At 33.8% G+C, this 13,822-nt stretch overlaps 1 protein-coding gene across 14 annotated transcripts in view; it reads left to right on the top strand.

The window, feature by feature from the left end:
- VPS13B (vacuolar protein sorting 13 homolog B) overlaps positions 1 to 13,822 on the top strand; it is a 774,030-nt gene that overhangs the window by 47,966 nt on the left and 712,242 nt on the right. For all 14 annotated transcript variants that reach the window (XR_006272367.1, XM_043484079.1, XM_043484085.1 and 11 more), the window contains 2 exons: positions 545 to 665; positions 10,613 to 10,780. Coding sequence is in view for 13 of the 14 variants with exons in the window: in XM_043484079.1 (XP_043340014.1) it covers positions 545 to 665; positions 10,613 to 10,780 (289 nt within the window). In the remaining variant the exon portion in view is untranslated. The remainder of the gene's footprint in view (positions 1 to 544; positions 666 to 10,612; positions 10,781 to 13,822) is intronic.

Here is a 13,822-nt window from a genome sequence, read left to right as displayed (position 1 = left end):
GAGCAGTCTGCTCAGGTATTCTTGCCTGAGAAATCCACAGTGGAGCCCGGCGGGCTACAGTTGATGGGGTCCTAGGAGTTGGATACGACTTAGAAAGTAAAACAAATTAAGTTACTAATTAAAAAAAATTGATTAAGAAGATAGCTTGGATTCTCAACTCACAAAATAGTGAGGTTTTAGTATATAAACAAATATGTAAAAATTAAAATCCTTTCCATTTATTTCAGATTTTCAAATGGAAAACGTTTAAAAGCTTCAATTGAATTGTCTTCTTTTGCTAAAGCCATATTTGACATTATCAAGTGGTTTGTTTTGATATCAACTAAAGAAACAGTTTCTAATTTTAAACTACTACTTGTTTTAAAAATGCTGTTTAAGAGTGCAAAGTACAAAAATTTTGGTTACATAGGTTTTTATAGCTAAAAACATAAAGCTGGAAGAGTCTAACATCAATTTTAGTAACCTACATACATTCAACAAAACTTTTTAAAATTTTTGAGTGGTGATTGATAACTTTGCTTTTCTTTCTTCCAAATAAAAATAGGATGACCATGAAAGCTGTGGTTCTAATTCTACCAACCGTAGTACTACTGAGAACACAAAAACATCAGCAAAACCCCGAAGAATTCAACAGGCTGCTCCCACAGATCCTGATTTGCCACCAGGTAACTTCTAAGGGGATTGATAAAACCAAAATTTTGATTGTTATTAATCATTGTTGTAACCCTTTGTAGAATATATATTTTCCATATTTTTTATTGACATAAAGTATTTAAAGTATATGTACATTTGCTGCATGATGTCAGAACAGATTGAAAGACATTTGTGAGAGCTCTGGATTCATTCAAGGTTTGGTGCTTGTTTGCTTGAGATTTTTCTTAAGTTTCTTTCTTACATCCTCTCCAAGCAGTGATTTGCCTCTGAGTAATACTTACAGTCTCTTCATTCCTCTTGCTTCTTGTTAAACAAAGGAATGACACTAAGTTCTCATTTTCTGGAAACTGTAAAATTCACTAACAGAATTACAGAGTTTTGTAACTGGGAGACCATGTCTCTTTTCAGTTCCTGAAATTATTATTTATCTGGAAGAGTAGTGGCTTTCAAATTAACAGTTTCTTGATAAATATTTAATGAAGGAAAATAACCCAAAAAACGGTGATTGTTACATGATGGCTCTATGGCCAAAGTGCATTGCTGCCTTTTTACAGTTAGCAGCTACCAGTCACATCTCTTTCAGTTTCATTTATGAGTTACTTTTTTTAATTTGAGGTATAGCTGACGTTGGTATACATTTGTTTTCTGCCCAAAGCTTTGTAAGCTTTCCACTGGATTCAAACCAGTTACTTTTTGACCATCTTCTGGCACCATCTACTTTACTTGTAAGAGGTTGGCATTAGTTGCATCATTTCATAGCCCTCCTGTCTCAAATGTAGGTTCTAAATTACATTTCAATTGAGCGTATTTAACTAGTGTTATTGTGATGTTATTACTGATGCTTTGTGTTCTTAGGAACTTTACCTAACAGGTCTCACTATTCCCTCTGGCTTTAGAATAAATAGATTAATTGCTATGGCTGGAGAAAGTGCTAAAAGAAGTTATTTTACTTCTGAATGTTTCTAATTCTTCTTAGAGTAGTGTGATGTTTACAGCACTTGATAAATTTTTTACTTAATTATTAACTCCTTGGGAGAAATCCCTGGTCAATTTAATTAAACTGTAAATTAAATTAAGCTATAGCTTATTCTTATTTGTTAAATGGGCAACCCCTATGTCCCTCCAAATTTCTGACTACATATCCCTGTAAAGCTTCTGAAGCCAACTCATTGTATAGAACTCTCCATCAGTATCCTGGCAAAGAATCAGTTTTAGGTTTAACTGTTGAGTCTCATGACATTTTTTTTCTTTTAGGAAAGAACTTGTTTAAGAAAAATTTAAAGCTTTTGTCAGTTGTTGATTTCACCAATAAAAATCTTTTACGGGCTTACGTACATGTACTCGAAACAGGTCCCTTACTTTTAATGATTCTTTAGAGTCTGTTGGAATTTACACTGATACTCAGGATGAGAACTGACCTATTTTTAGAAATATAAATAAAAACAGACGTAGCATAAAATGTCCTATTTTTAGTGTCAGAAAACAGAGCTGTTTTCTACTGAACTACTTGGGGTAGCTTTTGGGTTAATGTGCTTTTCTGCCTTACCTAATAGGAGGACTTGGTCCTTTTTCATGCTGACATAAATCACAGTTAAAGAAGTTGCTTTAGGAAGTAACTGAACTTGTTGGGTAGTTACTGGGAGGCAGAGCAGCTAAACTTAATATTGCCAAAGGAAAGAAAAGGGATAATTTGAGAATCCGGTTGGATAATGGTAAATCATTTTATTTAAAGATTAACTCATATGGTTATTTGTGGACTCATTTCTGTAATATTATCCTGCCTGGAAATTATATTAAAGTTCTTTCATGGTAGAAATGAATTCCTGTTCTCAGAATTTCTTGGGCAAAGTTATTCTTCCAGCATCTGTGGTTATAATTTTGGAATTCAAACATTTACGTAGATTCAGAATTGCTTTTTTGAGAAAAGTTTTGGTGTTGCTAATAATTGTTTTGTATCGTGAAGGATGGGCACCTCTCCAATAGGAAAGGAACAGCAAGTCGGTATCTCATTTTCTTTGCAATTTCTGATCTTGTTATCTGGAACAGTCTTTTTCAGATTATGCATCCTGACCAGTGAGTGTATTGTGAAAGCAGTTTAGTGGGTCATGGAAAGCATTTAAAATATATATAGCATAGACTAGAAAACCTCAGTGTGTGTGACATGTAGTAAAGGTTAATCATATTTCAAGAGACTTACACACATGTGTGCTTATTCTGGGTTATGATGTAATATTTCTTGCTGGGAGAGAGGTCAAAAGAGTTTGAATCTGACTGAGCTGAACCATTCACATTTACTTTCAGTTAATATATAGGCCGGAACCTTCAATAACTGCTAATAATAACAGGTTGAGTTGTGGGCCTAAGATATTCAGTAAGATATATTGACAGTTCCTATTTAGAGGAAAGTTTAAGGATGTTTCATTTCTTTCTTTCTTCCTTCATGCTTTCCTCAGTAGTCTCTGTGCTTTATCTAGCTTAGAAATAGGATCACTTTTAATTGATTCTGTAGTCCTCTGCTTTCTAAAGTGTACAGCCTTTGTATTTTTTGAAGGTCATTGTAAGAAGCCAGCCTTTTATGCACTGCCTCTACATTTTCTCTAAAATGGCTTTAATTTATTCAGGGCTTCTTAATTAACTGATGTGTTTTTTCTGATTAAATATTTTTTCATTAAATATTTTTTCTACTTATTTGGTCAAGAAGCTCAGATAAATTTTGTGTTCCAGTGCATAGTTCCTTTTTCTTTTGTCATATAATTGTCTCTTCCCATTGTTTTCTCCTTACCTTTTTACTCAGAATATATATGTATATGTATGTATACACATGCAGCGTTTGATAGAAATATTTAGGGTATAGAGAAACTAAAAATCATGCCCACTGGGTCTGAAGTGACCTAGATGTCTTTGATATTCATCATCTATCATGGAGGTTAGCAAATATTTTCTGTGAAGACCCAGTTATTAAATATTTTAAGCTTTGCAAGCCATGTATTTTCTGTCATAGCTGTTCCACTTTTCTGATGTACTGGTGAAATCAGTCATAAACTGTAAATAAATTAATGTTTGTGATTGTGTTCCAATAAAACTATAAAAACAGATGGCACAGCCTCATTTGGTCAGCCCCTGATCTAATACAATGTCTGGTTCTTAATAGCCATTTATGTATTTATTGCATTGCACAAAAACTCAACTGCACAAAATCACACAGAGTTTTCAGACTCTGATAATCAGGGTCATAGTGTCCTTGAAATGTAGAAGGAGAAGCTACTTCAGACGTTTCTGTTTTAGCTGGCTATCTTTTTTGGGATGTGGACCCTTGAAAATCTTTTGAAATAGTTATAGACCCATGTATGCACATTTAAAATTTGCATGTTACTTTAGGATATTCACATACTGCTGAAGTCTATCTGTAGGCCCCAGCTGAGCCTCTGATCTAGCTTTTGTTTTACGGATGAGAAAATGGCAACTTAGATATCTTGATGTAGATGATGAATACCTTATTATAATTTGTAATACCTGTGGTATACGGCTTCCCAGGTGGCTCAGTGGTAATCTGTCTGCTAATACAGGAGAAGCGGGTTTGATCTCCGGATCAGGAAGATCTCTTGGAGGAGGAAATGGCAACTCACTGTAGTATTCTTGCCTGGACGATCCCATGGACAGAGGAGCCTGGAGGGTTGCAGTCCATGGGGTTGCAGAGTCGGACATGATTTAGTGACTGAACATGCACACACCTGTGGTATACCTGAGGTGTACCTTGTTAAATTAGTAGTCATTTAATCAAGGTTTTGTCTTCTGCAGAAAATACTGAATATGAAATGGAAGCTGTGTTGCGTGTCTGTGTGTTTGCTTGCCTAATGCTTGTCACCTTAGGCTGGTTAGGGCTTGGTTTTTTGAAAACAATCTCTTGTAGGGAGTTTAATAATAGCTGGAGAATATATCATAGTTTAAGAATATTTGTAATGTATCAACTGTTCAAGAGCCTGAACCAAAAGTGGTGATGTATTATTCTAGAAGATAGCACAATCATTTCTTATCCACTTGCAGAAGCTCAGCAATTTAAACTCTCATCACTGTGCCTTTCTGGAACATTTAAGAATAGAGTACCTTGTTGTAAATGAAAAAGAAATGCATAGCTTATTTTACATTTTCTATTTTTATGCTTTTATTATTATAACATTTTTTATTAGCATTTTCAGGGAAAACTTAAAGAAGTGACCAATTGTGTAAGTTAAGTTAGTGTTAACTGGAGGACACATTAACATAAATTTCAGGGAATTAGCACGACAAAAATGTTATGTTTTCTTTATGTACCAGTTAAAGTCAGTGTTGTATCAGAAGCCCAGACTCCCTTTATCCAGAGGCTCTGCTGTTCCCTACCCAGGTTTTGAATTGTAGTTTTCAGCTTTTTCAAGAGGATGCTCTGAAGGAGACTTGTCCACTTCTTGCTACCCCCAGGTTGAAAGTGATGTATATTCTTCTCAAATTTCATTGAGGAAAATTATTTTTATTGATGTTATGTATGTTTTAGAGTCATATCGCAGTAACAGTTCTGTATTCTGAAAGGGGAAGCACAAATATTGATGGGTAGCTAGCCATTTCTGCCATACAGGTGTTCTTTCTCTTTAATATACTTGTTGCAGACAACCTGGAAACTAATCCCATCAGCATAAAACCCGAGACTGCCAGCCACGTGGCAGAGCTGTTCTCCTGGGTTCCCTACCCTCCTACTCTCTACCCGGGTGCCCTTTCCCAATAAAATCTCTTGATTTGTCAGCACATGTGTCTCCTCAGACAATTCATTTCCAAGTGTTAGACAAAAGTCCAGTTTTGGGCCCTGGAAGGGGGGGGGGGTCCCCCTTCCTGCAACATACTGACAAAGTACAGTATGATTTTGTCAATAGCCTTTAAGATACCTAACATTTATGTTCTGTTCATAACAGAAAAAAGTGATAACTAGAGAGTTTTTAACTTCATTCTGACTAGATTGAATTTCAAAATAGTGCTTAATGGAGGCAGGCTGTTAAGTTCCCTAAATCTGATGCTGAAGCAGCTAGTTGAAGGCTATCTTTGCCCTCAGAATTAATGGCTTTGTATAGGAGATATTGTAAACCACTAATTACAGTGCAAAACCAGAGCAAAGAGCTCCAAGGAAGCGCAATTAATGCTTTTGGGATATTAAAAGGAAGGAGCAATTATGTCCAGGTATGTGTGTCCTCTGACACACAAAGGTAAAATGGAGAGGTAAGAAAGATTGAAAGTGAAAGGATGGGAAATGGCATAGTAGACAAGTACTATCCAAAAATAAAATCAGCCAAAATGAAACTTTATGCAAGAACATTGATGGCCAGATGCTGAGTTATATTAAAAGGTACAGTTCTCGAAACAATATATGATGAATTTTTATGTACTTAACAACCTACCTTTGAAATGTGGTAGATCAAGCAGGACCCCCCCACCCCTCCCCCCCCAAAAAAATCCCCAAACTGGATCTTTAAAAATTGACAGGATTATTTTATAGAAACATAAAACTCTGTTCCCAGCAGATAAGACGGTGTATATTTTTTTGATGTACACATTTGGTATCTATAGACACTGAAAAAGACTTGGTTTAAAAAGGTCTTGAAAAATTTCAGAGATTCATTATCATAAAGACCATCCTCTCTGGCCACAATACATAAATTAGAATAACTACTCATATGTTTGAGTCGATTGCTACAGTTTTATTATTTGTTTTTTCTTTGTAAGCTCTGATTTTCATTTTTCTATTTCCCCTCTCATGCTAATTGTTTACTTTTCAGTGTCCTGGAATAACTGCTCCATACTTTCTTTCTAGGTTTTGTGACTATTTTCAGTGAGAAAGAATGGAATATGCTTGCTTTTATGTTACTTAGGACTGGAACCTGTTAACATTTTAATGTACAACCTTTTGGAGACATTTTGTCTGTGTGTGTGCGCATGCATATACACATACACTTGTACATTTTCTTTTGTAATTTGCATTTTTTAATGTTAGGAACATGTTTCAAGGACATTAATTTTTTCATATTAAACAAAAAAATTTAGCTGCACCAGGTCTTAGTTGTGGCACAGAGGATCTCTTTCAGTTGTGGCATGCAGAATCTAGTTCCCAGACCAGGGACTGAACCCTGGTCTCCTGCACTGGGAGCATAGAGTTCTAGCCACTGGATCAGCAGGGAAGTTCCCTTTTTCACATTGTTATTTTAATCATTAGCATGTATTATATTGTGTTCCACAGTTTGTTTAATCAATTCCTTTTTGTTAGTTTTTTGGGTTATTTTTCATTTTCAGTTTTGTAAGATTCTCTGACAACATACTGGCATGTAAATCTTTGCACATACCTCTGTTTAGTCTATAGCATCAAAATTTGTGAATGATTTTAAAGTTTTGACATGTATGACCAAATTACTCCCTGTGAAAAATTTAACAGTTTTTTCTTACAAGCACATTTTTAGCCCAATGCTGTTTTTCACTATTGTATTTCTTTGAATCTTTTATAGGTGGAAAATGCTATTTTATTTTTTATTACTAAGTGGAATTATTAATTTTTTTACCATGTTATTCTCCTGTTGTTTTGTGATGTAGAAAAGCTAACTTTTGCATTTTGTTAGCTGATCGATATTCAGTATTTTTCAGTTATATCTTTTCGATTTTCTATATAAAAAACAGTCATCTTCATGTAATGATAATTTTGTGTTCTTCTTGTCAGTACTTACACTGATTTCTCTTTTGTACCCTAATTTAGTTGTTTATAACTTCTGTGACTATCTTAAATAATAATACTGATAAGTATCTTCAACTCATTGCTATTTTCCTTAGCTCCTACAGTAGCTGCCCTAAGTTATCTTTTAGTTACCAAAACTGATAGATTTTAAAAAATTATTATTGAACTTCTGTACTGCATTACCAATAGGAATTCTTAATCTTAACCTTCTAAAAATGTTTTTTTTTTTTTCATTTATTTTTATTAGTTGGAGGCTTATTACTTTACAGTATTGTAGTGGTTTTTGTCATACATTGACATAAATCAGCCATGGATTTACATGTATTCCCCATCCTGATCCCCCTCCCACCTCCTTCTCTCCCCGATCCCTCTGGGTCTTCCTGGTGCACCGGGCCCGAGCACTTGTCTCATGCATCCAACCTGGGCTGGTGATCTGTTTCACCCTAGACAACATACATGTTTCAGTTCTGTTCTCTCAAAACATCCCACCCTCGCCTTCTCCCACAGAGTCCAAAAGTCTGTTCTGTACATCTGTGTCTCTTTTTCTGTTTTGCATATAGGGTTATCATTACCATCTTTCTAAATTCCATATATATGTGTTAGTATACTGTAATGGTCTTTATCTTTCTGGCTTACTTCACTCTGTATAATGGGCTCCAGTTTCATCCATCTCATTAGAACTGATTCAAATGAATTCTTTTTAACAGCTGAGTAATATTCCATGGTGTATATGTATCACAGCTTCCTTATCCATTCGTCTGCTGATGGGCATCTAGGTTGCTTCCATTTCCTGGCTATTATAAACAGTGCTGCGATGAACATTGGGGTGCATGCGTCTCTTTCAGATCTGGTTTCCTCGGTGTGTATGCCCAGAGGTGGTATTGTTGGGTCATATGGCAGTTCTATTTCCAGTTTTTTAAGAAATCTCCACACTGTTCTCCATAGCGGCTGTACGAGTTTGCATTTCCACCAACAGTGTAAGAGGGTTCCCTTTTCTCCACACCCTCTCCAGCGTTTATTGCTTGTAGACTTTTGGATAGCAGCCATCCTGACTGGCGTGTAATGGTACCTCATTGTGGTTTTGATGTGCATTTCTCTAAAATGTTTTATTTTGAAATAATTTCAGCCTTCCAAAAAAGGCAAGAACATTATAGAGAACATACTTTTCCTTTAATTATTTGAGCATAAGTTGCTTATATCATGCTTCAGTAACCCCAGCTAAATTTTACACCAAAAACTTGATCAGGAAGTTTTTAGGTACTGTAACCAAGTCATCAACCATGGAATTTCTGTTTTTGAGCAACTTGGTTTCCTAGTGACCATGTTAGGGCAAATACTGTCTGTTTGTAAAGCAGGTTTGTAAAACAAGCTTTTTTTGTTTTTAGTCACTAAGTTGTGTCCGACTATATTGCAACCCTATGGACTGTAGTTCACCAGGCTCCTCTGTTCATGGAAATTTCCAGGCAAGAATACTGGAGTGGGTAGCAGCCATTCCCTTCTTCAGGGGATCTTCCTGATCCAGAGATCGAACCTGGGTCTCCACCATTGCAGGCGGGTTTTTTACTGTCTAAGCCATCAGGGAAGCTCTTTTTAAATACTTGATTATTTTACTGTGGTGAATTGGCTTATTCATCTCAGCTTGTATAATGGGCAACTGAGAGAAGGTATTGATATGTAGGTGAAAAATCCATCAGTTTTTCTATCAGTTACAATACATTTACAGTATTATGTTTCTGTCACTATTTTGCATTATATGTTTTCTGAGAGTCACTGCCCTTCTCCCGCTCCTTTTTCTTCCTCCCCCCACAATAAAAACTCATGAACTCTTAAGTGGTTTTTATGAATTCTTTATTCATGACAGGTTTTCAGAAATAGGAAAATCAGTATTAGTCATGCTTCTTGACTTCTCAGAAGCTGTTTATTTTTAACATCTGTGTTGAATAGTGATAGCATGAGGGAAGTATACATTTTAAGGGTGAGCATTTTGATACTTAAAGTTTATTTTTGAAGCTTAATTTATGTATCATTTTAGCATCTATCTTCCCTGGTACAATAATGTCTGAAACCTTAATCTTACTGATACTTCGTGTGTTAATTTTATAGCATATGATAATTGACACTTTAAAAGCTGCTAATATGAGAAAAACTTGAATTTAGTCATTGTACATTTCTTTTCTATTTGTATCCATTCGGAATGAGTGAAGGAATTGGTTTTTGCAAGCATGTTATGGTTGAATAACTTTTAAATAAATTTTCTTGGAGCAGGCTTCAGTGTAGGTGTTAACAATGTTAGCTGCTGACAGAAGTTGATTCTGTTTTGTCCAGTAAACTTGTGGTTTAAAGACTATAAGCAGATAGTTATTTAATTAAATAGCTATTTTTATATAGATTTTATAGTGGAAAATACATTTGAATAGTTTTTAATCTTTTTCTGTCTTTTAAAATGCTATTTATGCTTAGTTTTATTTATATTTCCTATTAAATTCCTCAGTAATATATCTGTATATACTTATTGTGTGAAAACCTTCTGATATTATGAGTTCCTGTTACGCTTTTATCTGTTCTCTTTCTTTCCCTACTTTTCTCTTTTGTCTTCATCTTTGTGCTCTTTTCCCTCTCTTTCTTTTAGTACTTTATGTATTTTCTTCCTCAGTCATATTCTCCCTTTCCCGTGTCACTGTTATACATTATTAAGTAGAAGTAGTCCCATTCATTGTGATGGTCATGTTTCTTTTATCTTCCTTTCTCGAGGACTAGTTTTTGAGTATTTTAATGGCTATTTAAAAGTAGGGAGAGAAGATGGTAGCTGAAAAAATAACCTTAAAGAAGTTTATCTTCTTATATATTGTATAATCAGTATACAGTAACATTGTTTCATTTGAGAAAATGTTTATAAAATGGGCAGAAATCAAAGTACTTGTAGATTAGGATGGCCTTTGAATGAGATCTAGTATTATGTTAAGAAGGTGTGGCTTCTATGATTTCTCTAGTATGTGAAACTTCATGATGCAGAACTTCTTTGCAGCGATGTTTGTTGAGAAGGATTTGGTACTTATTAACTCTTTGGTCAGCTTATTTCCCTATCTGAATGTTGGTTTTGTCATTGCAGAAAATGCTAAATGATACTCATCGTTCATGTACATTAGGTTCAGTAACATTTTAAGAATAATTATTGATTTAGCATCTGATTGGAATATTTTTTCCCCTATTTTATAGGCTATGTACAGAGTCTGATCAGACGAGTTGTAAATAATGTAAATATTGTTATAAATAATCTGATACTAAAATATGTTGAAGATGATATTGTCCTTTCAGTCAACATCACATCTGCAGAATGCTATACAGTAGGTGAATTGTGGGATCGTGCATTCATGGATATTTCTGGTGAGTAAACATCAAGATTAGTATAGCTTTTTCTTCTGTTGAAACATTTATCTTGGATTCTAAACCTTTTTTGAGCCACCAGGCTCTTGGCTAGTCTACTGAAAGCTTTATATCTTCATCCTGAAAAAAATGCACATATATTAAATTTAGCATACAATTATAGGAGATTATTAGACTGTCAGATGAAGAAATCTGACTTATTTTCTAATACTGTTAATTTTTCTTATCTCATGCTTGTTTCAAATGTTAGTATCATATTTTACAGTACTGCGGGTTGAAGGAATACAAATTAAATAATAGTTAAAATTTTGAAAGTTTTTGAAAGAGGAAAGGGAATGTGTTGCTTTTACATAGTTCAGTAATGGCAAGATTGTGTATCTGACTCTATGTTTTAGATTTGTATGCTGCAGAGCATATTTGGGATTTTTGGCTAATCACAAAGCCTCCTTTATTATGTGCTGCATTTTCCTTATGCTTATATTAAAAGAACTATTAAATAATAATATATTTTTAATAACTACCAAATACTTATTATTTTATATATTATGTTCAACATGGAAGGTAGGCATGTTGTGAAAGCCTTGAAAATACAGCTGTGAAAAAAATAGTGTTGCTGCTCTGCTAGAGGACGTAATAGTTAAAAAAAGTCAACACTTTTTTATACACTTTCTGATAGGGTAGGGAGTGGATAGTTTTGGAAAATATAGTAAGGAGACTATTGTGAATGCCTTTTATCTGTGATTTGCCATTGTACATAATTTGTAAAGTTGCTGGCACTAAAGTTAGATTACCTGAGTTTGAATCTTGACTCTCCCAACTTCATAGAGATGTATGATCTTGTGTGAGTTACTTTGCGGTTTCTTATTTTCCTCAAATACATACCATAGCATAAAAGTATTTGGTACATAGTAAGTGCTCAGAAAGTGAGCTGCTGTTATTATTATTTAAATTAATTTTCTCAGATTCTCTTTACAATTCCATAAAGTGATATCCTTTCTCATTGGTTTAGTTTTGTATTCATTTTTTTAAGTCCTAGTTACAAGAAAGCAAAGTGAAATTGAATCTCAAGGTTTCCTAACTCATCTTGTTAAGGCATACAAATAAGAACTAGAAGAACTGAAATACAGTTGTTTTGTGTGTTCTTTAAGGTTTGGCCTTCACATTTTAAAAATGAAAAATAATCCTGGTATTGCAGCTCTGTTGTAAGGTATAAATAAGAGCATGCAAAAACCCAAGCTTGTTTCTGAGATATTGTCAGTGCCTCTAAAAGGGGAAGCAGTATCTAATCTACTTCAGAAGTTAAAGGATTAAAACAAAACAGTTAAGAAAGAATGAAGTCTTCATATATGGTGAAACATGGATGAATCTTGAAAACATTATACATGCACGTAAGCATTTCTTTAAGACATACATAGTACTTAGGAGTGGGTTTGTTAGGAGGATATACAAATGTTCACATTTTCAAAATAATGCAGTGTCTTTTTCTACAGTGCTTGTTAGGTGAGCATAATTATTACCCTCATTTTATAGATTGGATTGTAGCACATTATCTGAAAATACCAGAAGAAGAATTCATTTTGTATGTTTTTAAGATAGTTCCTATTAGTGTTTAGGAAAGTATTTTTCAAAACTTAATCCTTTTCACTTTCACAGAAACATTTTCTAGAATATCCTTGAAATATGATCACTTTAGCATAAAGTGATTCTTATAGCTTAATGGAGAAGAACATGTGCTCTGGAGTAAGGTTTTCAGAGTTTGAATTATAGCTCTGCTCTTTATAAACTGTCTGAAAAGACAAATTATTTATCGTTATTGTGCCTTCATTCCACAGCTTTTAAACAGAGCCATATAGATATTATAAGAGTGAATGACTGCAAAAGATTTAGTGTACTGTCTAATAGCAAATACTCAGTGAATTATAATTACTATAAAGAGAGGGAAAAGCATCTAGAGGGTTTCTTTCATTTCTTCTTATGATAATTTCTTTCCTATTTTGATAATTTCTTTAATTTGTGTACATGTATATAATAGTAACTAAATCATTTATGTACTGTATAACATGAAATAATGTGGTAAGTTTGTATTTTTTTCAGTTAAAAAATTTAAAATTTATTTCCTTAATAAAACCTTACTATTTTCATACATATACGTACTTATTACATGTCTTAAAAACTTAAATCCAAAAGAAGAAAACAAAATTAAATGCTGAATTAATTAGAGGTTGCCAGGATGTACTCAGAAATAGAATGGACTAAAATATAGTTTATTGTTTTGAAGATTGCCATGGCCATAGTGTATGGATAGTTGTTAACTTAAAATCACTGACTAGGTAGATTTGGGCCTGATATTTATCGAGGAATTATTGTTAGAAATAAATTTTCTAAAGGTTTTGTTCTCTAGTTTGATACTTTACCAGCAATTGTTTCCATTTTTATTCCTTGAAAAGGAACTTTATAACATTACTGGTAATTTGGTAATTTCTTCATTAGTCATTATTTAAAAACATGTTGGCCACTAGAATTTTCTGTGATGATGGAAATGTTTTACTTTTTACTGTCCAGTACCCTAGCCACTAGCTGTATGTGGCTTTTGAGTACATGCAATGTGGCTAATGCAGCCAAGGACCTGAAATTTTATTTTCGTATAATTTTAATTAATTCATAGGTAAGTTTAAATAACACTGTATTGATGGTGGCTACCATATTGAAGAGTGCAAGCTTTGAGAACAGCAGTAAGTTTTTCAGTGGAGAAATAAATGTTAAATAAGTGACTATTACTCAAATGTTTTTATAATGTGGTTTTTCAAGAATTTTATTGTTATTTAATATTCCATTGCAGATAGTGAAATGTAGAAAAATTTTTATAAACTTTGTCTTAAATTTGTAGTTGGGAGTCAAGCAAATTGGGGACAAGCTGCTTCATTTCTTTGGCTTCTATTTGATTCTTCATACATTAAATGGGGTTTATTGTGCCTATTTCATAATATTATTGGAAGCTTTCAGTGATATATTAAATGTGAAGTTCTGTTCATAGGTGCTGAC

Source organism: Cervus canadensis, chromosome 12 (assembly GCF_019320065.1).
Source record: "Cervus canadensis isolate Bull #8, Minnesota chromosome 12, ASM1932006v1, whole genome shotgun sequence".
NCBI classification, from domain to species: Eukaryota; Metazoa; Chordata; class Mammalia; order Artiodactyla; family Cervidae; genus Cervus; species Cervus canadensis.
This window is presented reverse-complemented; position numbering and strand designations above follow the sequence as displayed.